The sequence below is a fragment of the Chrysochloris asiatica genome, unplaced genomic scaffold, assembly GCF_000296735.1.
Source record: "Chrysochloris asiatica unplaced genomic scaffold, ChrAsi1.0 scaffold00037, whole genome shotgun sequence".
Taxonomy (NCBI): Eukaryota; Metazoa; Chordata; class Mammalia; order Afrosoricida; family Chrysochloridae; genus Chrysochloris; species Chrysochloris asiatica.
Window position 1 is genome coordinate 22,755,822 of NW_006408555.1, and position 27,429 is coordinate 22,783,250.

At 37.7% G+C, this 27,429-nt stretch overlaps 1 protein-coding gene across 2 annotated transcripts in view; it reads right to left on the minus strand.

Annotated features, from left to right (window-relative positions):
* Positions 1-27,429, minus strand: part of NFATC3 (nuclear factor of activated T-cells, cytoplasmic, calcineurin-dependent 3) — a 112,096-nt gene that overhangs the window by 15,307 nt on the left and 69,360 nt on the right. For both annotated transcript variants that reach the window (XM_006860225.1, XM_006860224.1), the window contains exons 5-9: positions 24,079-24,251; positions 22,158-22,298; positions 13,874-13,929; positions 12,758-12,884; positions 4,097-5,104 (exon numbers count right to left, since the gene is read on the minus strand). In XM_006860225.1, coding sequence (XP_006860287.1) covers positions 4,097-5,104; positions 12,758-12,884; positions 13,874-13,929; positions 22,158-22,298; positions 24,079-24,251 — 1,505 coding nt within the window. The remainder of the gene's footprint in view (positions 1-4,096; positions 5,105-12,757; positions 12,885-13,873; positions 13,930-22,157; positions 22,299-24,078; positions 24,252-27,429) is intronic.

Sequence of the window (27,429 nt, forward strand, 5' to 3'; positions counted from 1 at the left end):
ACAGAGAGGAACTAATACCCGTAAGGGAAGAGGAAAAATTGTTGCAGAGTTTTTAAACCTGGACAAGAGATCAACATCTTACACATTTGAAGGGCTAATATAGTAGGATTAGATTTCTTCTGCATGATTCCAGAGGCATCAGAGCCCACATGAAACAAGGATACTTGGAACTTAAAAGGCCCTGAGATGTTCCAAAGTAGCTGGAAGGAAGGTACAGAGAGGAATATAATATCACCATACACAACAAAGTATGATCTCCAGTCAGAAAGAAGAGGATGGAATATACAGTCTTGAAAACTTCATCTAATTCTGAGAATATATCATTTTTAAATTACCCTGGCTCCTCCCACAAACCAACGTTCAACAGAGAAAATGACATTTTCTTTCATCCATTCTTCTTGTTTACGCCTACGCTGTAGTTTCAACTTATAAACTGGTAATGAATACAATTGGCGATATTGGAAAAACTTCTAGTGCACTGGATATGGAGCCAGGAAGCTTGGGTTTTCGTCTACACTCTGCCATTAAATCTATAGGTGACTCGGGATGAATACCACGGGTCTGTAAAAGCTGGACTCTTTATCCATTAAATGAGGGAGTAATTCCAGCTCAAGAACTCTTGAATTTCTGAGCTGAAGTACACTAATATCTTCTCTACTAAATGTCACTGAGTTTATAATTTAAAAAATTTAAAAATGTGTTTATGTCCATTTCTAAAAATAATGATTCCTGAAAGACTTTGTGTTACTTAAAAACTTCAAAAATAAAGTCAATTTTGTTTTCATCTTTAAAAAAATGGTTAAAGGGAGCAAATAAATATAAAACACAAATAGGACTAACAAGTAGATGATTAAGGAGCTCTGGTGGTATAGTGGGTTATGCATTGGGCTGCTAATGCCAAAGTCAGCAGTTTGAATTCTCTGAGCTAATCAAAAAGGGAACATTCAAATGCTAAGGTTCAGGATTTAAGATTAAAAAAAATTATAACAGAATTTGCAGAACTTAAGGATTTTCTAAACATCTAGGCATTTTATCTTTAAAGGCAAATCTAAATACCAAAATGAGTTGAGGGAAAATATTAGTACTCAAGGGTGTGCTTTAGTTTCTTCCTCCTTCTTTAATTACGGCTAGCACCACTGAGTCCTGGTGTGGCGCTGTAGGATATTCACTGGATCTCAAGGCTGGTGGTTCAAATCTACCAGTCACTCCTTGGAAACCTTTATAGGGAGTTGCTATGAGTTGGAACTGACTTGCCGGCACTTAACAACAACAGCTTCCCTAAACTTCTATTAAGTTCCCGGATGGGTGGCAGTCAGTCCCTGACTTCTGTGGGGCTACAATTTGGGAACTTTTCTTGATCATGTGACCTATACAATGACTGGAACAAAAATGAAATTCATTTTATTAGATTTGCCCTCACAGACTCAACCCTTCCAGACTGTTTCTCCTCCCCCCATGTCACTAAATCTATGATAAGTAAGAACCGGTTTGCTGCCTGTTTAGAAGAAAATTAAGTGAAATATCCTTGGAGACCTCCTCAAGAAACTTATTGTCTGCCATTTACATTACAAATGGGTGGTAGGTTAACTCAAGGTCTCATCCTTTGCTTTGTTGTTGTTGTTAATGTGCCATGGAGTCATTCCGACTCATAGCTACCCTGTACAGGGTTTCCGAGGCTGAAAACATTTACAGGAACAGAAAGCCTCATCTTTCTCCCACGGAACAGCTGGTAGTTTCGAACTGCTGACCTTGTGGTTCGCAGACCAATTCGTAACCACTACACTACCAGAGCTCCTTATCCTTTGCTTTAGAAATTACAATTCTGAATATAAAATTGTTGTAAAGCTCTAATTGTTGTTGTTATGTGCCGTGGAGTCGGTTCCAACTCATAGAGACCCTGTACAGGGTTTCTGAGGCTGTAAATCTTTACGGGAGCAGAAAGCCTCATCTTTCTCCCACGGAACAGCTGGTAGTTTCGAACTGATGCCCTTGCGGTTCGGTTTGCAGCCCAATTCGTAACCACTATGCTACCAGGGCACCTTAAAGCTCTAATAGTGAGCCTAAAATTACCAAAAGGATAAATAAACTAAATGGAGTCCTGGTGTAGGGCTGGGGGGTTATGTGCTGAACTGCAAAATCGGTTTGAGCTCCAAGTTCGGCGGTTCAAGCTCACCAGCCGCTCCTCGGAAACCCTATACAGGGTCGCTATGGGTCGGAACTGATTCGACAACACTTAACAACAACAATGAATAAACTAAAACCCAGCTGCTGTCGAGCTGACTCTGGCTCATGGAGATCCTAGGTGTTAAAGAGTAAGTAGAACTGAACTTCATAGGCTTTTCTTGGCTGTAATCTTTATAAAAGCATATTACCCAGCCTTTCTTCCATAGTCTAATGGTGGGGTTTGAGCTGCCAAACTTTTGGTATCCAGAGCAAACCATTTGTGCCACCCAGAGACCTTAAAGAATGAACAGGTAAACATTTTAAAAGCATGTTTCAAATCTCTCTGCTTCCTGGTTTCATGCAAGGTGTACATAATGATGACTGCAATATGCATACTACCAGTACACCTTCAAGCACTGCTGATGCATGTATGACAGATCAGATTGAAATTGTGAACAAGTATTCATACACTGAAATTCTCCACATGCATGATGCTCCATTGTTCTCCAAGAATTAAAAAAAAAAACAAAAAAAAACGTGAGGGATCCCCTTTAGCACAGAGTCCAAACTATCATGACCTGCTGTTGCTAAGTGAAAGCTCTGAGTGCTGCAACCAAAAGCATGAACTGAGAAGAGCTGCTTCTAGTCTCAGCTCTGTTGCTTACTAGCTGTGTGACCCTCGCAAAGTCCAACCCTCCAAACCTCACCTATTCACCTAAAGAGAGAATTGGTGAAGATTACAGTATGGAAACACTATGTAAACTGTCAATGTTTCAGTTTACATATACTTTCTATTTACACACAAATCCTGTCACATCACCACATGGCTTTAAAAGCTATCTTCTCCAATACCGTTCATCCTCCAGCCACAGATATAATCATGTTTTCCCAGACAAATTTATGCCTCTGTTTATGTTGTCTGATTTACCCCTTTGATCTTTATTTACTAAAAACACACACCAAGACTCTAAAACACATGTCACCTCCTCAAGAAGTCTTGGCCAACCCTTCTGAGATATGTAAAAGGAGATGGTTGATCTAGAAGTATTTCCTACTCTAGATTAGTATAGAATCAAAGAGAATACTAACATTCTATATCCATGTTACAGAATCCTTAGTATTTTCATTGTAGACAATAGTTACAGGTAGTTTTCACTGAATTTCTACTTAGGTATATTTCACTTCCATATCCAAAATAAAGTCAAGAATATACTATGAAATTGTTACTTGAAGATCTTACCTTGGAAAATTTTCAATTATTGAGATGGCGGCTATTCCTGTTTGTTCACTAATTTATTGATTTCATAAAATCAGCAACTTGCTACATTTACATAAATATTTTCCTCTTATCTTAACTGTGCTAAAGGCTGTAGCAGCAACAGCAAACCAATCTCATCTTGTACCACCACCACTACCTGACTCAGCAAGCTAGAAGGGCACAAGACAGAGCAAATTCATTACTTATGTGAATGTACAGGGCTGAAACTATCATAATACACTCCTAATCAAGGTTGCTATGAGTTAGAACTGACTCAATGGCACTTAACAACAATACTCCAAACAGCTAGCTCTGTGTCTTACAAAAGCAGATATTTAGTAATATTTATTGAATTGTTTAATGCTGTCGAGTCAGTTCCAACTCATAATAACCTTACAGGGTTTCCAAGAAGCAGGTGGACGGTTTGAAACACCAACCTTGTGGTCTACAGTCCAGTGCTTATCCTATAGCTCCACAACAGTACTACTTTATAGCACTTATGAATTCCATTCTGTAGACACTATGACCTCATTATATTTTCTAGAAGATAAGATGCCCTAATCAGCAACAGTTATTAGTGGAAAATCAGACTTTAGGCAACCCATTGTAATTTTTTCATGAGTTTTAGAGAAGATAGTTCCTGGATTTCCATTGCTTCAAGAAAGATGAACTTACCATCATCTAAAGTGATGTCCTGTAGACCAATAGTTGCAAAATTAGGTTCCCGTTCTTCCGGTTCAGGTTTAATGCTCACAGTTGCCCCATCAGGTGAAAATGAAGTTGTATCACACAAACTGTGGCATATTAAGGTTGAAGGTGCAGAAAGAGCTCCCTGGCCTGTACTTTGTGCTTGAGTTGTATGCTGTCCAGAATGAATTCTGGTGGCTGGAGATGGTGATGAGGCAGTTCCTGAGCTAGGAGATTGATAAGGCATAGTCTGCAGCTGAGGAGATGGTGGCCCAGAAAGTGGTGAATTGGCCAGGGGATGAGAGGCTGCTGGGGAAGCTGTTGTAGCAGACCCTGAATGTGAAGAACCATATGTAATGGGTTGTAATTGAGGGGAAGGCTGCCCTATGACCTGGTCAGCCACTGGAGAAGAAAGAGACTTTTGTCCTACATTTGAGCAATGATATCCCATTGACTGCAGATGAGGAGGGGTCTGCACAGAATGAGGTGTGTGTGCTAAGAGATGTCCTGTTGAGCCTGAATTAGAAGAATGAAATGGTATGGATGACAGTGGTTGACAGCCAAGATTTATTAAACTAGGAACAGCTGCATCCTGATGAAACAAAATTGAATCAAACTCTTGAGTAGAGGCAGCACTGATAGGAAGACAAGTTGGTCCATTGTACACATTAGTTTGCATAGGCTGATAGGAAGACCCCACTGGAGGTGTAGGTGTGACTTGAAAAGACTGGTGCACAACTGGAGAAGGCATCATATGCTGTTCTTTAACAACACTTTCATTCCTACATTGCAACTGTTGTGGTAGATGGGAGGAGGTTACCATTGATGCATATGCTTGCTGGACAGGACAAACCAAGCTTCTTGGTGCTGACAAAACACTATCATGTGGGTGCCCTGGATCTGAGGAAGACCTCTTGGTCTGGGTGGGATGAGGCAAAGACAAAGATGGAACTGAAGACAAGTCAATCTCTTCTCTGTGTTCTTGTTTCATCAGAACTGAAAAGCAAATAATTAAAGCAAATGTAATTTTGAAAAACATAAAATAATTAAGACAGGCCTTCATTCTAGGCCAAACAACTGAAGTGTGCACTCAAGCCAAGGGTTGCAGACTCAAATACCTTTTAGAGGATATTGGTGAAGTCAGCAAGCATAAGGCAACAGGGAGAGGTTTTGGCTTTAAACAACAACACTACACAGAGCTTTCTGAACTGAAATGGACAAATCTCTTAGATATGTCGCTAAATGACACACAAAAAAAGCAAGTTACACATTGCAATGAAACAATGAGTGTAAAACTGATGCTCTCCCATGTAAACTAGCACTCAATTCACAAAACTTATTTAAAAAATGCAAAAAAAACCCCAAGTTACAGAATATACATGTCATAATTTATGTAAATTATTATAAAGACATATACACACACATTTTTGTTTGTATGGGTATGGATATCTTTGAAAAGATGCAAAAGAAACTGCCATCTGCTGAGTTTGCTTCTGGGATGGGAAACTAAGTAACTAAGGGAGAGGGGCAGATACACTTTTTATTATATATATTTTTTTGTGACTTTTGAATTTTTGTTCACCAACATGTACACAGGAGTCCTGGTGTGGCACTGTGGGTTAATGCACCAGACTGCAAAGCCGTTTGAACTGCAAGGTCGGTAGTTTCAAGCTCACCAGCTGCTCCTTGGAAACCCTATACAGGGTTGCTATGGGTCAGAACTGACTCGATGGCACTTAACAACAGCACCATGTATATAGGAGGTGGCTTGAAAAAGTTCATGGAAAAAATTATCTCTTAATTTCATTTTTCCATGATTTTCTTGAAGTGCCCTAGAATATACACTAAGAAGACCTGGTGGTACAGTGGGTTAAACACTAGGATGCTAAATAGGAGGTTTGTGGTTCAAACTCACCAAGCAGCTCCATGGGAGAAAGATGAGGCAGCCTACTTCTGTAAAGATTAACAGCCTAGGAAACCCCATAGAGCAGTCTACTCTGTCCTACAGGGTCATTATGTGAGTTAGAATCAAATTGATTGGCGAGTTTCAACCACTGACCTTGTGGTTCAAACCAACCTTGTGGGTTATATTAACTATTCAAAAAAAGTTGTTTTTGTTGTTTTTTTTTTAAAAAAACTGATCTACTGAAAAAGAGCCTTTGTGGTACAGAGGTTAAAAAAGCTCAGTGGTTTGAACCTACCATCTGCTCCACAGGAGAAAGATGTGGCAGTTTGCTCTGTAAAGAATTATAGCCTTGGAAACCCTGAATTTAGCTAGTTACATAGTCTGGCAAGTTGCATCATATTCCTAAAATCATATAACAGACATTTATAGAGTTCTAGCTTACAATGTTTTTTGCATGCATCTAATTTGGTCTTCAACCATCATATGATACATATTACAAAAGAAGTAAGGGATCAAAAATAGTACTGGAAAAAACAATCAAAGGTACCATGAAAGCACCTTCTCATGCAATCTTCATAATGATGAAATAATTTATCTTGGGGAAGTACTATGGTTAAAAATTTATTTCCAAACAAGAAAATATACTAATGAAGGAGATATCCCTCTAAAACAGAGAAAAAATACTTATTTGGTCCAGAGATCATTTATGGGTTCCTGAAACCATTCATGTGACAGATGTTTATTATGTGCCTGCCATGTGTAAGTCATGTAAGATGATGCTGTGGGATAAAAATATCAATCAAATCACAGATTTCACTCATCTTAATAGGATGTGGCAGCAACTACGTTATCAAAATGGATGCAGGCCCTCTTAAGAGTTTCATCTCCAGTTCAGCAGAAGGGCATCCTTTAGTAACTGACTGGATTTTCTTTTGTAATGATAACAGAGGCTAACATGTATTAAGCATAAATTTTGTGCCAAGTCCTATAACTGGCACTTTATACACCTTATTTCATTTAATCACCATAGTTTGGGTATCTGGCTCCATTTTATTTCTTCTTTATTCCCCTCTTTTTGTACTTCTTCCTTTGGAGAACTTCTATTCTTTTGCCTACTTATTCTAATGTGATGTCAATCAAAAGACTCTTATTTCACCATGGGTCAGGGCAAAGCCTTCAGGTTGGCCAATCAGAGTAGTTCATCTCTATTCCCATAAAAAGGGCCAGGGACGTGAGCTGGATATTCAACTGTCATTTACAACAAAAAGATCCCACTTCACTTCAAGACTATCTTTACGATACCATGACAGTGGTGGTTGTGTGCCTTTGAGTCAGTTCCAACTCATAGCAATCCAGTACAGGGTTTGAAGCTGTAAATCTTTAAGGAAGCAGAAAGCCTCACTGTTTTCTTGCAGAGTGACTGGTAGATTTGAACTGCTGACCTTGAGGTGAGCAACTCAATTCACAACCCATTATGCTACCAGGCCTTCTTGCTTTACAATGTAAGGATTATTGTGATTCCCACTTTATAGACAAATATAAGCAGTCCCCAGGATATGAATGAAATCCATTCCAAACTTTGTCTAAGACTTTGTAGGTCAAAAGGAACAGATACATATTCAGCCTGACTTTAGTATTTAAAAACTGTACATGAAGCAAGTGAAAGCAACTATAATGAAGAATCTGTAGCGAGTAGAGGCTAGTGCAATCAACGTTGCTGTTGTTGTTAAGTGCCATTAAGATGGTTCTGACTTATAGCAACTCCTATATAGGGTTTCTGAGGAGAGGCGGGTGAGCTTGAAGAACCGACCTTGCAGTTCAAACCAACCTTGCAGTCCAGTGCATTAACCCATAGCACCTCACAAGGACTCCATTTCACTGTTTGGGGAACAAAATAACATAACATTAAAATAGAGCTTTGAAACAACGCTGCCCCACTCAAAAATGGCAGAGTTCCACTCAAAGATAGCAGCTGACTACACCACTTTAATGTGTGTTGCTTTCCACAATACTGCCAGTAATCCAGCTCCTGACAAGGCTCACTATAACTTGTCTGACTCTCCCATTCCAAGGCTTCAACCTATAATTTTTCTTGTTCTGTTTACCATGACGAATCACTTAAATTGTAAAAATTCAGGTCTGTTCTTGTTTCACTTTGATAGCATTCAAAGCCCTACATTAAAGGGCCAGTAGGAGTTGCCCATAAGTTGGATTTCATAACCTAGAGACTGCCTGTATGCTGAAAAGAAGATAAAAGACATTAACCAAGATCTCATCACATTACCATCCAACTAGTTAAGCAAGTCAGAAATATCCAAATCATCCGTAACGCCCCCTCTTTCTCACATAACCAATCTCATATCACTGCACTCTATAGATTTTACCTAAATATTTTTTTAATCCAAATACTTTTCATCACTGTTACCACTCTAGTACAAATGACCATCATATCTCTCCTCTGACCATTGCTGTAAGTTACTGAATGACATCTCTGACTCTACTCTGGCTCAGATAAATTAATTCTCCACAATAGTAATTTAGAAAAACACTAAACTGATCAGTGACATCTTATGAAGTCAAAAGAATATGAAGAAAATGATTTTTGAAACATAAATTTGATACATCATTTTCCCGATAAAGCTTATTTCCTACAACTCCTTTAATCTTTCATGATCCCACCAACCATAAAGCCTTTGTATATGCTGGTGCTTTTACCCAAAATGCAGTTCTTTACTTTATCTATAGTTGGATAGACTGGGTTCAAATCCTGACAGTATCACTTATTAGTTGTGTGACCTCAATTCATTTACTCATACAATGAAGTTAACAACAGTATCTTACAGCATTACTGGAGGATAAATGAGTTACTGTGTACGGATTTATTAAAACAGAATACAGCAAATTACTATAAGCTTAATAAATAAATCTAAATGTAATAGCTCTAGACAGCTAGACTGCTTACATGTGAATTTTGACTCTAAAATTCATATGCTTAACCCTGGACATATTGCTTAACCACTCAGTTTCCCACATCTATAAAATAAGATAATAACATAAGGTATTTTATAAGGCTATTGTTGTTAGTGCTATGAAATGCCGTCGAGACAGTTCTGACTCATAGTGACACTAAATAGGGTTTCCAAGGGGTGGCTGATGGGATTGAACCACAGACATTGTGGTTAGCAGTTCAATGTTTATTCTATGGTGCCACACCAGGATTAAATGAGCAAATATACAATGGACTTAGAATACAGTATACATGTTGTATAAATATGAATGATTATGAGAGAGGCTACCCAATGGAATGTAAAAATCCTCAAACAATTATCAATACTATCACGTACAAGTAAGATTTTCTAAAGATAATTCAAAAACACATACAATATTACACTGACAGAGATCTCCTAGAGGTTCAAGCTAGGATGTAGAATGAATGATATCATTGCTAATGTCAGCTAGATCTTTGCTGAAAGCAGAGAATACTTGAGAGATGTTTATCTGTGCTTTACTGACTACACAAAGACTTTTAACTGTGTGGACCATGACAAGTTATGGACAACATTGTGGAGAATGAGTACTGAGGAACACTTAATTGTACGCATGAAGAATCTGTACACAGAACAAGAGGCAATCATTTGAACAGAACAAGGGAACACTGAACAGTTTAAAATCAGAAAAGGTGTGCGCCAGGGTTGTATTCTTTCACCATACTTATTCAATTTGTATGCTGAGCAAATAATTGAGAAGATGGATCATATGAAGAATGTAGCATTAGGATTAGAGGATGGCACATTAACAACTTGCAATATGCAATGATACAACCTTGCTTGCTGAAACTGTTGTTGTTAGATGCCACTGAGTCAGTACTGACTGACCTTATAAACAACAGAACGAAACACTATCCAGTCCTGTACCAATTGCTATGTTTGAGTCCATTGCTGCTGTCACTGTGCCAATCCCTCTCATTGGAGGTCTTCCTCTTTTTCACTGACCCTCCACTTTGCCAAGCATGATGTCCTTGTCCAGGAACTGGTCCCTCCTGATAATATATCCGAAGTACGAGAGACTAAGTCTGGTCATCTTGGCTTCTAAGGAGCCTTCTGGATGTACTTCTTTCAACAGATTTGTTTGTTCTTCTGTCATTCCATGGGTGCCAAGGGTGTGGTCTTTGAACTTCATCAGTAAGTATTTTAAGTCTTCTTTGCTTCCAGCAAGCAAGGTTTTATCATCTGCATATCACAGGTTGTTAATGACTTTTCCTCCAAACCTGATGTCACATTCTTCTTCATATAATCCCGCTTCTCAAAATCTTTGCTCAGTATGACTAAGTATGGTAAAAGAATACAATCCTGGCCCATACCTAATTTTAAACCATTCATTGTTCCCTTGTTCCATTTGAACAACCGCCTCTTGGGTCTATGTACAGGTTCCTCATAAGTGTTCCGGAATACTCATCCTCTGCAATGTTGTGCATAGCTTGTCATGATCCATAGAATTGAAAGCCTTTGCACAGTAAATAAAGTACAAGGAAACATCTTTCTGGTATTCTCTTCTTTCAGGCAAGATCCAGCTGACATCAGCAATGATACTCCTCTCTCCACATCCTCGCCGGAATCTAGCTTGAACCTCTCACTAGCAGTTCCCTATCAATGTACAGTTGCAGATGTTTTTGAACTATCTTTAGCAAAATTTTACTAGAATGCTATATTAATGATATTATACAATGATTCCTGCATTCCATTGGATACATAAATGGATCCCTTCCAGTCAGTTGGCCAGGTAGCTGTCTTCTAACTTTTTTGGCATAGATGACTGAGGGCTCCCTGTGCTGCATCAGTGGTGAAAGATTTCAATTTACAGTCCATTATTTCCTGGATCCCTTTTCTTTGCCAATGCCGTGAGTGCACATTCGACTTCCTTCAGCACCCATGACTCTTGATCATATGCTACCTCTTGAAATGGGTGAACATCAACCATTTCTTTTTGGTACAGTGACTGTGTATTCCTTCCCTGTTCCTTTGATGCTTTGTGCATTATTCAATTTAATGTAGTAGGTGGGGCACAAATTTGAAAAGTGGTGGTATTAACTGGTCTTCCTTGTAGGCATATGGATATTATCCTATCACAGACAGCATTATAGATTTTGAAATGTTCATTTTGATGATTGCAACATCCTTCCTCTTTAATCTATCATTGCTAGCATAGTAAACCATATGCTTGTCAGATTCAAATGACAAATACCATGATCAAGAACCAAGGGTACTGAAGGAAAAAGTTCAAGGTGCACTGAAGGCATTGGCAAAAAACAAGGTTCCAAGAATTGATGAAATACAACTGAAATCTTTCAACACTGGAGGCACTCACTTATCTATGCCAAAAAATTTGGAAGACCATTACCTGGTCAACTGATTGAAAAAGATTCACATTTGTGACCATTCCAAAGAGAAGTGACTCACTATTAGGCACCTTCAAATACATACTGAAAAAACATCTGAATGGATGTAATAGCTAACCAAAATCTTCTGTTCTTAAAATTTTGCATTCTATTTGAAATGAAAATGTATTTAAATTATGATGTAATATTAATTTTCAGGCTTTTAAAAAGAATATAGGCAGCCTTTAGAGACTACCAATGAGTTTAACCAGGTGTTAGAATTTATGAGTGGATGAATGATCATTAATAATAACCAGCACTCAAGTCTATGTTTTCTTTACAATAAACCTTTCACAAGTTTTTTGCAAGAGGATCACTATGATTTTTAAAATTATCGTATGACTAGCACAGCGCATAGCACAAAGGTTCTATAATTAATATTTGTTTTCTAACTGTATAATCAAAGAGTCCTGATGGCATAGTAGGGTAAGCATTGGGCTGCTTAGGTGATTTTAATCTACCAGCTGCTCAGTGGGAGAAAGATGTGAAAGTCTGTTTCTATAGTCTCAGAAACTCTATGGAACAGTTCTACTATGTCCTACAAGGTTGTCATGAGTTGGAAATGACTGGACAGCAATGGTTGAAGTATACACATGTATCCATCAACAAGAACTACTGCATATAATATTTGTCACATCAATAACTGGAAAGTTACATCACTTGACCTGAAAAAGAGGTGTGGAAAAGTTCCTTTGCTAGGATGTAAATCTATAATATCAGAAACTTTGGCACCAACTTTATGAATCCTGGTGTGGATAAGTACTGCACTGTTAACACAGGTCTACAGCTCAAACTCACTAGCCACCCCTCAGAAACCCTATACAGGGTCACGATGAGTCAGAACTAACTTGACAGCACTTAACAGCAGCAACAATAAACCCACAATGAAATTCAAAGGAGAGATTTTTCATCTGATTCAGAATGGTTAATATGAAGATATCACTATGAAGTAGGTAAGCTACTTTTCTGCAGTGCCAAGGGCACAAGGGATGCTCAGGATCCAGAAGAACATGCATATTCATAAAAACATGCCCTTTCTATAGTGTTGGTGAGTTTTGGTGTCTCTTTAAAAAATCGAGTTCAAATTTGTATTAAAATTTCTAATTTCTTAGAATAAATGATATAAAATAACAACTGACATCACATGTAATACCTAAAGTCAATATAAACTTGACAGATTAAACATATATTGGTACTTTCATTGTTTATAAGCACCCTACCTTAAATATTCTAATACAGGATTCATCAAAAAACTTTCTATTTATTTGAAAGAAAGGTCTATAGGAAACCATACCAATAAGCCTTTTACCTGGTGTGTAAGTAAAACGTTGAGACTGGCTTTTTTTCCTCTTGCCATTGCAAAGATAAAAGTGCACCTGCACTGCAGCTGTAACTGCTGGGTTATGATATGGAGGAACTTCAAGGACAATGTGAGCCTAAGGAGAATGGAAGGATGATTGTGTTACACTCAGAACTAAAAATGAAACACACCTGCTACACTCAGCACAATTCATATTCATGCGTCTTAACTACAAGGCACGTGAACTGGTCATATAAGTCAACTGGAGATTTACAATATGGACACTTCAGTCTTGGCACAAGATAAGTTTTTAAAAGTAAACCATTAAAACAAGAAATTGTTTTGTACCAATCCAACTTGATTTCTAGTTGTATCAGAATTAGAAATCTTAACACAGACTATATCAAATAGCTCAATTAATATTATAGATTGCTTAACTAGAAATCAACTATGATTTTTACCAAGTTTAACATTTACCAGTAATAATGCCCATTTGCATTAGAGTTTAGATTTTTTATCTTAAATTTTATATCTAAAGTGATCTAAATTAGGAATATACAAAATCTGGATCCATAGAAACAAGTTTTACACAAGTTGGGTGAAAACTTTTAGTCCCAAACAAATGCAATCCTCAACCTGATTTCTTCAGCTCTTTGGAGAACAATGTGGGTAGTGATATTCCCTACTATCGAGAAGACTCTGTCTCCATTCAAACTGGGTTGAAGGGATCATAGCTCTTTGTGTGGATTCCTGGAAGGCTTAATAAAGCAGCTGAGGAGTTAGGAATAGTTTTATAAACCCCTGAGGATGTGTCCTCCTCCTCTTTTGCCACTGTATATGTTGTTTACCAATTTTTTTCCCCCTCTACTGGACTCAGATAAAGTAATGATAATTTCATTAAGAACCTTCTGACAATCTTCATTTCTGATTCTCCTATACACACAAAAGGGGGGAAAAGACACTAACTGCTTATCTTTCCTAAACTTTAATTTTAACATTAGGAAAGTATCAAGCTCTCTTCTAAGCTTCTGTTACTTAGAAGAGAAAGATACCTACATCTATACCATAAAGTAGCATTGGTTCAATTTTACATTAAACCTTTTTTAAAGAAAGTAAATCTCTCACCCCTTGACATTTTTCCCTGATTATTTTCCCTTCTACCTCCCATTGAGGTCGTCCATCTGTTGAAAAAAATAATTTAAAGTTAAAAACAATTCAAGGCCAAAGCAAAATAAAATTTAATGCATGTAATATCATACGTTTATTGGTAAAGGTAAGCTTTTTCTCACTGGCTTCTTTTATGAAAACAAAATGTATTTCCAGAAGAAAAACAAATGGAAGAAAGATTTTAAGCTGTCTAGGTTAGCAGACCTCACAAGTATGTTCCACCTACCCATCCAACTGATGTTTGAATGGCCTTTGAAAGCACCTCACCAAGCGGTACCCAACTTCTGCTTGTAAACCCCATCTGATGGGAAACTCACTTCATCACCAGGTAACTCATTCTATCTTTAGACATCTGAAGGAGAGCTCTTCATGATAAATGAAATTTGCCACAACCAACCACTGGTCTAAGATTATATGAATACATGAAAAAACGCCTAAGTCTCCATTAAGGAGCCCTGGTGGTACAGTGGTTACGTTGTTGTTGTTATGTGCCATGGAGTCAGTTCCGAATCATAGCAACCCTGTACAGGGTTTCCAAGGCTATAAGTCTTTACGGAAGCAGAAAGCCTCATCTTTCTCCCGCAGAACAGCTGGCAGTTTCGAACGGCTAACCTTGTGGTTTGCAGCCCGATTTATAACCACTACGCTACCGGATTGGTTATGTGCTGGGATGCAAATCACAAGTTTGGCAATTCAAACCCACCAATCACTCTGAGAGAGCTTTCACAAAGGTTTGCAGTCTTGGAAACCCTATGAGGGAGTTCTATTCTGTCCTACAGGGTTGCTAGGACTCAGGATCATCAACTCCATAGGTTTTGTTTTGGGTCTATCTCTTAGACAGTATTTCAAATGTTTGAAAGCAGCTATCATGCTTGCCTGACTCTCCTCGTTTTCTGACTAGTATTCCCAGTTCTGCACTTATGCCTTACACAGTATTTTAGCCTTCCTGATTGCTCTTCTTTGGACATGCCCCTCCAAGTGTGACCATCTCCCTGCAAACATACCAAGCACAGAACTTAATAGCCCAAGTCACCCAGCATCATAAAGAGCGATGAAAGTTCTCACCTCCTTGATAAGATAATATGTCTCTGTCAGTGAAAGTTTTCTTAGCAGCTGCATAATGTTAATTCTCACACTAAGTATGCAAATAAGTGTTCCTCTGGCTGCCACACATCCTACTGCCAAGCTCAAGCTCCCACACTGTGCGCTTGAAGAGCAGATTTTCACCCCCCTCAACTCTTGTAATGTTCAATTTCTCCCTACTGAACTTTGTTTTGTTAAATGGCTTTCCTTGCTATAATTTTTTTTGCTGCTGATGGTTTTCTAAAATATTTGCTAGGTAGATTTGTGCCACCTGAAATTCTGGCCAGCATACTTCCTGTCTCTTCATCCAAGTAATTCGCAAAACTTGATCACCTGGGAAGAGTTCCATCTGCTGAAGTTTTTACTCTAGACTACAAATGTATAGCTATTAAAAAACATTCTTTTTATGTAATAGGCATTCACCCAGTGACTAACCAATGCAAGTATTTTCAAAGTCAGCATGACTTCATCATCTGGTCTATAAAGATTATCATGAGAGACTTCATCAAATGCCTTTAGGTAAGTCAGATAACTATCAATGAGGGATAAGAGATATTGTACATAAATGATAAGCCTATTTAGAATTATAGGTAAGTTCAGCAATCCCTTGTTGGATCCCTATGTGTCGAGCACTTTGGGTTATTGATATGATGGACACAAGATACCCTACCATTTACTCTGTGGATGAAAGGCAAGCACAAACATTACAATGAATGTGGTAGGTACAATTATTAATAAAAGTGCTCTCTGGATACCAATATCTTCAGTCTGAAATTGATCAAACATGCAATCAAGATGTATCGATAATTGGTGATTGGAATGTGAAGGCTGGAAAAAAGAAGAGGGTCAGTAGTTGAAAAATATGGTCATGGTGATATAGAAATGATGCTGGAGATTACATGACAGAATTTTGTAAGACAAATAACTTACTGCCAAATGCATTTTTTTAAACAACATAAAACGAACGCTATTATACAAACGGACCTTGCCAGATGGGATACACAGAAATCAAACTGACTACATCTGTGAGAAGAGACGATGGAATAGTCAAAACAAGGTCAAGGGACAACTGTGAACAGACCATCAATTATTCATATGCAAGTATAGGTTAAAGCTGAAGAAAATGAATACAAGTCCATTAGAGCCAAAATATGACCTTGAACACACCCCACATGAATTTAGGGACCATCTCTAGAACAGATTTGATGCATTAGACACCAATGACTGAAAGATGAGGAAAGTCGTGGGATGACATCAAGAACATACAGGAAGAAAGTAAAAGATCATAAAAGACCAAAAGGAAAGAAGGAAAAGACCAAAATGGAGTCAGAAGAGACACTGAAACTTCTTCCAATGTTAGAGTAAATGGAAGAAGTGAGTAAGTAAAAACAGTTAAAGAGAAAATTACAAACGGCAATTCTAGAAAACAGAGTATTACAATGAAATACACAAAGACCTAAAATTAGAAAACCCCATGGGAAGAACACACTCAGCAGTATTTTTCAAGTTGAAAGAACTGAAGAAAAAAAATCAAGACTGGCAATGCTGAAGAATTCTACTGGCAAAATCTTGAACGATGCAGAAAGCATCATTCACAGAGTCACTGTACCAAAAGGAAATGGTCAATGATCAACCATTTTAAGAGACAGCGTAAGATCAAGAACTGATTGTATTGAAGGAATAAGTACAACCTGCAACAAATATATTCACTAAAAACAAGGCTCTAGGAATTGACAGAATACAAATGAAATCTTTCAACAAACTGATACAACATAGGAGGCACTCACTCATCTGTGCCAAGAAATTCAGAAGACAGCTATCTGGCCAACTGATTGGAAGAGATCCAAATCTGTGCCCATTCCAAAGAGAGGAGACCCAACAGAATGTGGAAATCATCTAACAACAGTAGTATCACACGTGAGTAAAATTTTGCTGAAGATCATTTAAAAACGGCTGCAACAGTACAGTGACAGGGAACTGCCATAAACTCCAGCCAAATTCAGTAGAGGACATGGAACTAGGATCACTGCTGACATCAGATAGATTTTGTCTGAAAGCAGAGAATACCAAAAAAATACTTGTGCTTTATTGACTAAGCAAAGACTTTAGACTGTGTGGATCATAACAAACTATGAATAACATTTCAATGAATGGGTATTTCAGAACACTTAATAGTGCCCATGAGGAACCTGCGCACAGAGTAAGAGGTAGTTGTTGGAAAAAAAAATAAGGGATGCTGAATGGTTTAAAATCAGGAAACTTGTGTACCATGATTTTATCTTTTCACAATACTTAATCAATCTGTTTGCTGAGCAAATAATCAGAAAAATTGGATTATATGAAGAACTTTTTAAGACTGACATTAGGTTTGGAGGATTGGAGAAATTGGAGATAAGACTCATTAATACTGATATGTATATGATACATCCTTTCTTGGTGAAAGTGAAAAGGACTTAAAATACTTACTGATGAAGATAAAAGATCAGAGCCTTCAGTACAGACTATGCATCAATGTGAAGAAAACAAAAACCTTCACATGTAGATGAATGAACAACATGAAAAACGGAGAAAAGACTGAAGCTGTCAAAGACTTCATTTTGCTTGGATTCACAATCAACACTCATGAAAGTAGCAGTCAAGAAATTAAACAATGTAATTTGCTGCACAAGACCTTTTAACGTGCTCAGGAGCAAAGACATCAGTCTGAAGACTAAAGTACACTTGACCCAAGCCATGGTATTTCTAATCGCCTCATATGTATGTGGGCAATGTTTCCTTCTGCTGTGCATAAGGTCACTATGGGTCGGTACTGACTCGATGGCACCTAACAACAACAACAATGTATGTGGAGGTTGGACAATGAATAAAGGAGACCAGAGAAGAATTGAAGCATTTGAGTTACAGTGTTAGAGAAGAATACTGAAAGTACCAGGGACTGCCAGAAGAATGAACAAATCTGTGTTGGAAGAAGTATAGCCAGAATGCTTACAGCAAGGATGGCAAGGCTTCTCTCTCATACTTTGGACACATTATTAGGAGAGACTAGTTCCTACAGAAGGACTGACTGGTGAAAAAGAGAAAGACCCCCAACGAGATGGACTGGCACAGTGGCAGCAGCAATGGACTGCAACCTAACAACAACTCTGAGCATGGCACAGGACCGGACAGTGTTTCGTTCTGTTGTGCACAGGGTTGCTGAATCAGAGTTGACTGGATGGCATTTAAAAACAACAACTGAATATACCAGGAACTCAGAAGTTGAGGTCATTAACCTAGTTTTGGGGTGAGTTCCTGGAGGAGTTCTTGAACTGAGGTTTGAAAATAAGGTGATATGGGGGAAGGGAAGTTTAGGTAGAAGAGAAAAAGCATGAGCAAAAACAAGAAACCACATGATACAAGGAGCCGTAAACAGCTTTGTTGAAGATTATGAGGCAGGTGTGGTAAGAAATGAGACTGGAAAGATAAGGGGCAGATTATTGCCTGAATGTCACATTAAAAAATGTTACTCCAAAAAAATGAAGGCGATTAGAGTGGTTATTACATGTCCACAACTATTATCTCATCAAGAAGTCAGTATCTGTCACTATTTACCATAATTCAATTTAAATCAAAAGCTCTTCAATGTGAAGCTCTGGGTTAAATAAAATGAATTCTATAATGAAGCAGTACATACATATTTATTATAGCGAGGCACAGGTTAAGTTTTGTTACAGTGGAAAGGAGGGAAAACTTTGAGACATTGTCTTTTCCTCACATGTCCTGTTTCATGTGAAATGTGACTATTTCTACTATCCAATAGAAATCGTTCACTATTCAATTACTCTCTTATGTCACAGTCCTTTGACCTGAAATTGTTTACCTCACTTCTACCACTTGTCTGTCAGTTTGTCATACTGGGGTGGTTAGTATGTTGCTGTGATTCTGTAAGCCACCAGTAATTTAAGTAAAGGCAGGTTCATCCATGGTGAACAGATTTCAGCAGAGCTTCTAGACTTAGAAAGACTAGGAAAGACTAAGAAAGACTACGAAGAAGGAAGAAGGAACTTGGAGAAATACAGCCAAAATATTACTTAGAAGTGAGGATGGTGAGACTTTGTTCTCTTATTTTGGATATGTTGTCAGGAGGAACCAGTACAAGCATGCTTGATAAAGTGGAGGGTCAGCAAAAAAGAGGAAGACTCCCAGCGAGATGGACTGACACAGTGGAAACAATAGGATAAAGCATAATAATAATTTTGAGGATGACGCAGGACTGGACAGTATTTTGTTCTGTTGTGCGTAGAAGTTGCTGAGTTGGAATCCACTCAATGGTACGTAACATCTTGCACGTTTGTTTATAAGCTTACCATTGGCTCTCCCACGAAAATGAAAGCTCTATCACAGCAGGCAACCTGAAGGTTTTATTTATATCCCCAATGCCTAGACTAGTGTCTTTCAGACAGCAGCTGCTTCATAAATAATTGATGAATTAATAAACTGGGTAATCAAATGTTATTTTTTTATTTGTTGTTGTTGAGACTATACACAGCAAAATACACACCAATCCAACAGTGTCTACTGAATTACATTATCTTCTGAATTAAAAAAATTAATGATATTTTCAGTAAGAACCTTTTGATAATCTTTCATTTCTAATTTCCTGATACACAGAAAGGGGAAGTTGCCAACTGTTTTAGCATTACTAATTTTAAATTTAACATTATACAAGTATTTATAACTCTCTTATAAACTTACAAAACTTCTAATTTACTTTTCTATTATTCAACAGATTCCTTGTTTATACCATAAAGCTGCAATTCAGTGATATTGATTACATTCAAGTTGTACAGTCATTTGCCCCCTTCCTTTTCTGAGTTGTTCCTTCCCCTTTAACATAAACTCACGGCTCCCTAAAGCTCTTATCTTTTGGAGACTGCCAGGGTATTAGGCAGGATGGAAGTTGAGAGAAGTGAATTTTAAGAAGACAGCCACATGGTTTTCAGCCTAAGAAAAAGAAGTCTAGAAATAAGCTGTTTTTTGAGGTCAGACATGTTTTCTTCTTTTAATTATCAGTGGGATATTGGTGTGGCAATATCCAGCAGACACATTTAAAGTGAAGACTAGAAATTTAAGGCAAAGAATACAGCTACAGGTAGAGATTTGGGAGCTGAGAAATTTTCTTAGAAGGAGGAATGTAATAATAATAATAATTTAAAAAGCTGGACACATAATCTTGGGAAACATCTACATTTAAGGGCCATAAAAACTGTTAAAGAAGACAAGTGCACAATATGCTTAGAACCAGATTAGTACAATTATACAAAAACCCAGAAAGAAAAGGGTATTAAGAAAGAGAGACGGTATATTTTGGTAAGTAGTAAATGGGATTTTAAAAGCTCATGTGCAGCCATATAAAGTGCAACTATTAGTCTGTGTCTGTTCAGAGGAAAGAATAGTGATGAAAATTGAAGAAGCTTGAAAGCAATGAGTCCAGTGGAGCACAGGAGCATCAGTCTCTATGATCCTAAGACCAGAAGAACTATATGGTACCTGGCCACGACTACAAACTGCTATGCAAGGGATATTAGAAGGTAATGGAATGGATACAGTGAGAGAAAATACAGAACAAAACTCAAAATTAAAAAAAAAAAGACCAGGCTTAATGGTGAGCTAGACACTGTAAGAACTCCAAGACTCCAACCCTTGGCCACCCTTCAGGTCTGGAAATGAACTTACCCTGATAGCCTCAAATTTCAGCCAAGCAATAGGTAAATAGGGGGACACAGAACACTAAGAACAGAATAACTAGATGCCTGCCTACCACTACCAACCTGCTCTAAAAGGGATAACATTAGAAGGTCCTGGATAAAGTGGGAGAGAATAATAATATAGACTGGGTTTACTGGTCTGATAGAGACTGGTGGGACCCCTGAGACTGTGGTCCTTAGACTCCCTTCAAGCCTGAAACTGAATTTACCCCATACATCAAGTGAACAATAACCCCAGGGAGGTATGCACTTCTTTGGTGCATACCAAATAATAATACAAGATGCAAAAGGCTCAGAAGGCAGGAAGGGATAGGAAAGGGCTAATGGAAATGGTAAACACAAGGAATAAATGAAAAGAGTGCTGTTACATTGTGGAGATTGCAATCAATGTCAAAAAGAAAATACGTATGACTTGTTGAATGGAAAACTAATCTGCTCTGCAATTTCACTCAAATCACAACGTTGTTGTTAAGTACCACTGAGTTGGTTCCAACTCATAGTGACTCTGCAGAGTTTCCAAGGCTTTAAGTCCTCGAGGGAGCAGAAACCCTCATCTTTTTCCCACAAAAAGGCTAGTGTGTTTTGCTGTCCTATGCTTATCATATGGAGCCACCGCACTCCAAAATCATGTAAGAAAAAAAACACAAGAGGGAATTGATTAAAAATATTTTAAATGCGTTCAAAGAGAGACACAGTCAAACACCTTGATGGATAGATGTTGTGTCTTTGTTTTTAATTGACAGAATTTACAAATGATAAAACACATCTTTTGTGCAACCATCATCACTATCTAATTCCAGACATTTTCATCTTCCCAAAAATAAATTCCATACCCATTAGCACTTACTACCCGCTACCTGTTTACCCCATGCCCTGGCATCTAGTAATTTATAGCTTTCTGTCATCTGCTTTCTCTTTGGACTGGCCTACTCCTTTTATTTATAAAGGGAACCACACAGCATGTGGGCTTTTTATGCAGGCTTCTTTCACATAATAATGTTTGCAAGGTCCATCGATACTGTAGCATGAAGCAGTGGCTTATTCTTTTTTATGGATGAAAAATATTCTATTACATGGATATATCACATTCTATTCACACACTCATCAGTTGACAGCCATGTGGGTCCTTTCCACTTTGGCTATTATAAATAATTTTGCTGTAGATATTTGTAAACAAGTGTTAGTGTGGACATGTTTTCAATTCTCTTGAATATATGATTTTCCAGAATATTCTACTTTGTAGCTATCTCTTAAAGAGCAGTTAAGATTTATATAAAATTTAACCAATGTATATAAAGGATGACTACAGATTTATGAAAATTACTTAGTCATTAATATTCTAGAACATGTAAGTAACTTATTTTAACCTCTTTACCCTTAGTTTGAAGTCAATCAACTCAAATATTATTTACCTTGTCCTTTTTCAACAAAAATGATTTTGGATTCTGGAAGAAAATTAGATCCAGTAACAATCATTTCATGACCTCCATTTACAGAACAACTGTTGATACTGTATTTCTCAATATGAGGAAGTTCTTGAGCAGACCGCTGGGCTGTTTTGTTTTCCCCAAAAGTTGAGAAGAAATAAGATATTAGTTTATAACCTTTCATGCAAAAATAACAAGCTCAAGCTATGAAATGAAAATTTAGAGAATTAAATTCTAACGTTACTATATCAATTAGCCTGAGTGATACCTTCTTAAAAGACGAATACCTATGATATTTATTGTATGAAACTGAAATGATAATTAGGTTGTGCTAAGCTCTGGTAGTGTAGTGACTACGAATTGGGCTGCAAACCTCAAGGTCAGTAGTTTGAAACTACCAGCAGTTACGCAGGAGAAAGATGAGACTTTCTGCTCCCGTAAAGAATTTTGTTGTTGTTATGTGCCGTGGAGTCGGTTCCGACTCATAGCGACCTTGTACAGGGTCTTTACAGGCTCGGAAACCCTATACAGGGTCGCTATGAGTCAGAGCTTAACAACAAGATAGAAATCTAAGGAGCTCTGGTAGCACAGTGGTTACAAGTCAGGCTGCTAACCTCAATGGCAGCAGTTTGAAACTACCAGCAGTTCCGTGGGAGAAAGATTTACAACCTCAGAAACCCTATTTAGAGGTGCTATGAGTCAGAACCAACTCCCTGGCACATAACCACTACCACCAACACCATTTACTATCACAATATTAATTAAACATTTATCATTCAGGCTTTACAGTTTCAAGACAATGGTAATGGTTAATACCCATGAGATAACAAAATGTTCAGAAAACAAAATATTCCTTAAACTTACATAATTTCTAAATTGTTTTTTAAATGTTAGCATGGTAAAAAAAAAAAAAAAATCAACTAATACAGAGACATTAACTCAATTCTGTGACTTAATACTGAGTCCAACATTCACCTCATCTGTTTTTCTCTTTGTGGTTTAAGTCTTTAATTTCTTCCACACAAATATCTGCTAAAATTCATAAATCTATTATAAAATAACAAAAAGCAAAGATTATATAGTTACATTTTATGAAATAAAGATGAGCTTCTACAAGACAAGGCATCAAGTAGCCCTTTCATCAAGAAAATACTTACATCAAAGAGTTATTTATCCAGCATTATTGAGACGTCAGGATTCTATTTTAGCCACTTTTCTAAATAACTGAAGCATACCCGAGTATGTACTGATATTTTTTTAATGGACGCAAATGTTTCAACAGTCACTGCACAATTCTCTGTCTTCCCTGAGTACGTGTATCATAAACTAGTTTTTCATACACTGGAAGTGTCATTATTTAAATTATCAACTTTTATAAACAGTGTCCTAAGTGACAATCTTCTTCGATACTGACTTGTTGTTGTTAAGTGCCATCGAGTCGGGTCCGACCCATAGCGACCCTGTACAGGGTTTCCAAGGGTGTAAATCTTTACGGGAGTAGAAAGCCTCATCTTTCTCCCGCGGAGCGGCTGGTAGTTTCGAACCGCTGACCTTGAGGTTCGCAGCCCGATTCGTAACCACTATGTAATATTTTCTGGAGATCCTATTTTGCTGTTGTTGCTTTAAGTCTGAAACTTCAGACTGGAGATTACTTTTTTTTTTTTTTGCATGCTTAAGATTTTACAATAGCTTTTTCTTGTCAAATGCCTAGATGTCTAGGGTTCTCTCTAAAATTTAAAAGCAAAAGTGATAACTATACTCTTGTCTTCACATTCGAAAACAGGCTTTTAACTCTACTACTTGAGGTGTCTCAGCTTACTTTTTTGATCTAAACAATAAATTACGAGTACAAACATAGTAACCTACTGCAAACAAAATCTTAAAGCATCACCACATGCTCACTTACAGCATTCAACAGGTATAGAAGCTGTCTGCAGAGAAAGGACTTTTCCATTGGGCTGTGGGATGTGCACACGAAACACAAGTCGTACTCTAGTATTCTTTCTGCCAATATCAGTCTCTCCTTTTCGAAGCTCTATATCTGAATTCCGGAGTTTCAAAATACCTGCACAATCAATACTAGGAAAAAAAGTAAAAATTTTTATTTGGTTTATTTACAATCAGTTTTCTACACAAGCCAACTACACAGATATGGCTAATTTGGTAGGGAAGAATGATTACTGTTTAAAATCAGGCCCAAAGATAAAGACATAAATGATTGCAAGTCTCTGCTATTTCAATTTAGAGTTTCAAGATAAGTTGTGTAAAATAGCAGTGCAAATAACTTGGGTGGATTGATTGAAAAGATGGTTGTCAATAATTCCCCTCCATTTCTGTATTCGCATGCCACTTCTCTCAACAAGAGGTGGATTCTATGTCCCCTTCTCAGAGCTGGCCTTGTGACTTGCTTTGACAACCGGTGTGAGTAAAGTGATGTTCTACAAATTGTGAGACTAGTCCTTGAGAAACCTGGTAGCTTCTCCTTTTGTTCTCTTGGAGCCCTGAGGTATATATACCATGTAACATGACAGATGTTACAGAGAAAAACCCAGATAATCTTCATCTAGTCTAGCCACTCCCATTACCCTGAACTTTCCAACCCCAGCTGAGTCTGCGTGCATGAACAGCCTCAGGCAATACTAACTGAATGAACCAGTTGAGTCCAATCAACCAAAAGAACCATGGGAAATAATAAATAGTTATTACTTAAAATTACAAAACTTCATGGTGAATTATTACACCAAAATGAGATAAATGAAACAAAGTTAAAACACTTTTTTACTACACGACCCTAAGTAAAGAAAATATTTATTTGTTGCAGGATAACAAATATATCATCAAAAGCATACAGTTGCTCATGAGAAACCCTATATAGGTTTGTTGTGAGTTGAAACTAATTCTAAGGCATATTGAACAACTGTACTTTAGCTCAAAGCACTACTGACCAGATTGTTACTTGTTGTTGTTGTTGTCAGGTGCCATCAAGTCGGAACCGACTCATAGCAACCCCATGCACAGCAGAACGAAACAATGTCCGATCCTAGGCCAACCTCACTACCGCCGCCACACTTGACGCCATCAATGATGCCACCTGGCTGATCCATCTTGTTGGGGGTCTTCCTAATTACTTAGGTAGTGATTATTCATGTTAACACGCTAACAAATGTCTTCAAAGAACATACTAGATATTGTCATCCTTTCTACTAGCTATTAAGTAAAGGTATTTTAAAAGGGAGATAAGTTTCTTGTGGAAGATCTAGAATAAGAATATCGGAAACAACAATCTTAAAACTCTGGCTAAAAGAATGTGAAAGAAACCAATACAAACAAACAAATAAAACCTACATAAGAAGGAATGAAAATAACTACTACATTCTATTCAATACTGTAACTATGAGGGTGAGTCAAAAATCATCCTCACTCTAATTATATTAAAATTCCCATCCATGTCCACAGCTGATGACAACATTGAGTGTGCAAGTGAAATAATTCTGTTGAACAGACCAACGACAGTAGATTATGTGGCAAATAATTTGCAAATCAGTCATGGTTCTGCCGATGAAATGATCCAGGACAGACTCAGGTTTCAAAAAGTTTGTGTGAAATGGGCACTGAAACAATTCATGGAAGAGAATAAACAGAAGCGCTTGGACATCTGCAAACAAAATTTGGACTGATATATGAAGAACGGGAAAAGTTTCTTTAAAAAAATCATTAGTGATGACAAGACATGGATTCAACACTACAAGCCTGACAGTAAATGCAGAGTATGGAATGGAAACATCCTCAATCACCGACCAAGAAAAAGTTCAAGTCAACCATCAGTTGGAAAATTGATGCTTATGTTTTCTCAAAGGCCACTACTAGAACACTATCAGGAAAAAGGTTCAACAATCAGCAGCACTCATTACATGAGGTGTTCCTTGAAGAGCGGCAGCCTAAACTTCGGATTAAATGCAGAGGGCTGCTAGCCAAGGGTGTTGTGATTTTGTAATGACAATGTACATCCACACATCTCTGCACACTCTGCAAAAACTTCATTTTCAGCTATTAAAGCATCCTCCCTAAAATCCTGATTGTGCTCCATTGGATTTTCACCTCTTTGGTCCCTGGAAAGCAGCCCTTTGAGGACGAAGGTGACACCTCTGATGAAGTGATGACAGTGGTGCATTCGTAGCCTGCAGCTCATCATAAAACATTTTTTAATAAGGGAATACAAAGAAAGCTTGTTGACAGATAAAGTGTATTGAAAAGCAGGGAGATTATGCCAAAAAATGATGTTATTTGTCTTTTCTAAGAGTTGATTAAAATAAATTCTACAGCCAGAGTACCGATAAATTTTGACTCACCCTCATACATTTTAAATTCAGGGGTCCTGGTGTGGTGCTGTAGGATAAACACTGGAGTACGTGGCAAATTGGAACCACAAGGTTGGCAGTTCAAACTCACCAGTGACTCTCAAAATCCCTATACAGGGTTACTATGGTTGGATCTGACTTAACAGCACTTAATAACAACAACATATTCTAAATTAGGATGCACGGAACACTGTCACATCCATATTCATCTAGTTTAAAAAACAGGAGTAGTTATGATTAAGTTGTTGTTGTTAAGTGCTGTGGAGTCACAGCCGACTCACAGAGACCCTGTATAGAGTTTCTGAGGAACAATTAGTGGGTTTGAAGGCCCAATCTTGCTGATTAGCCTATATGTAAAGAATTTTGTAGGGAGGCTTTCTAGCTTATGGGTTAGTATACTGGTCTTGAATGACAACTGCATATAATGATACATTAGACTTGAAATGCCAAACCTTTGGGTAAATAGGCAAAACAAGGGGAATACTACCCATCTTTCTCTACTATATTGTCTATATAAAATAGTAGTCATGGGATAGCAAATAGATTGTCCAATGATTTCCGCATTCCATTGGGTCACCTCTCTTGGGAATGGGCACAAATATGGATCTCTTCCAATCAGTCGGCCAGATAGTTGTCTTCCAAATTTCTTGGCAGAGATGAGTGAGTGTCTCCAGTGCTACCTCACTTTCTTGAAAGATTTCAATTTATATTCCATCAATTCCTGGTGCCTTGTTCTTTGCCAATTCCTTCAGTGCACCCTGGACTTCTTCCTTCAGTATCATTGGCTCTTGATCATATGCTACCTCTTGAATGATTGAACATCAACCATTTCTTTTGATGCAGAGACTCTATGTATTCTTTCCATCTTCTTTTACACTTTTTGCATCATTCAAGAATTT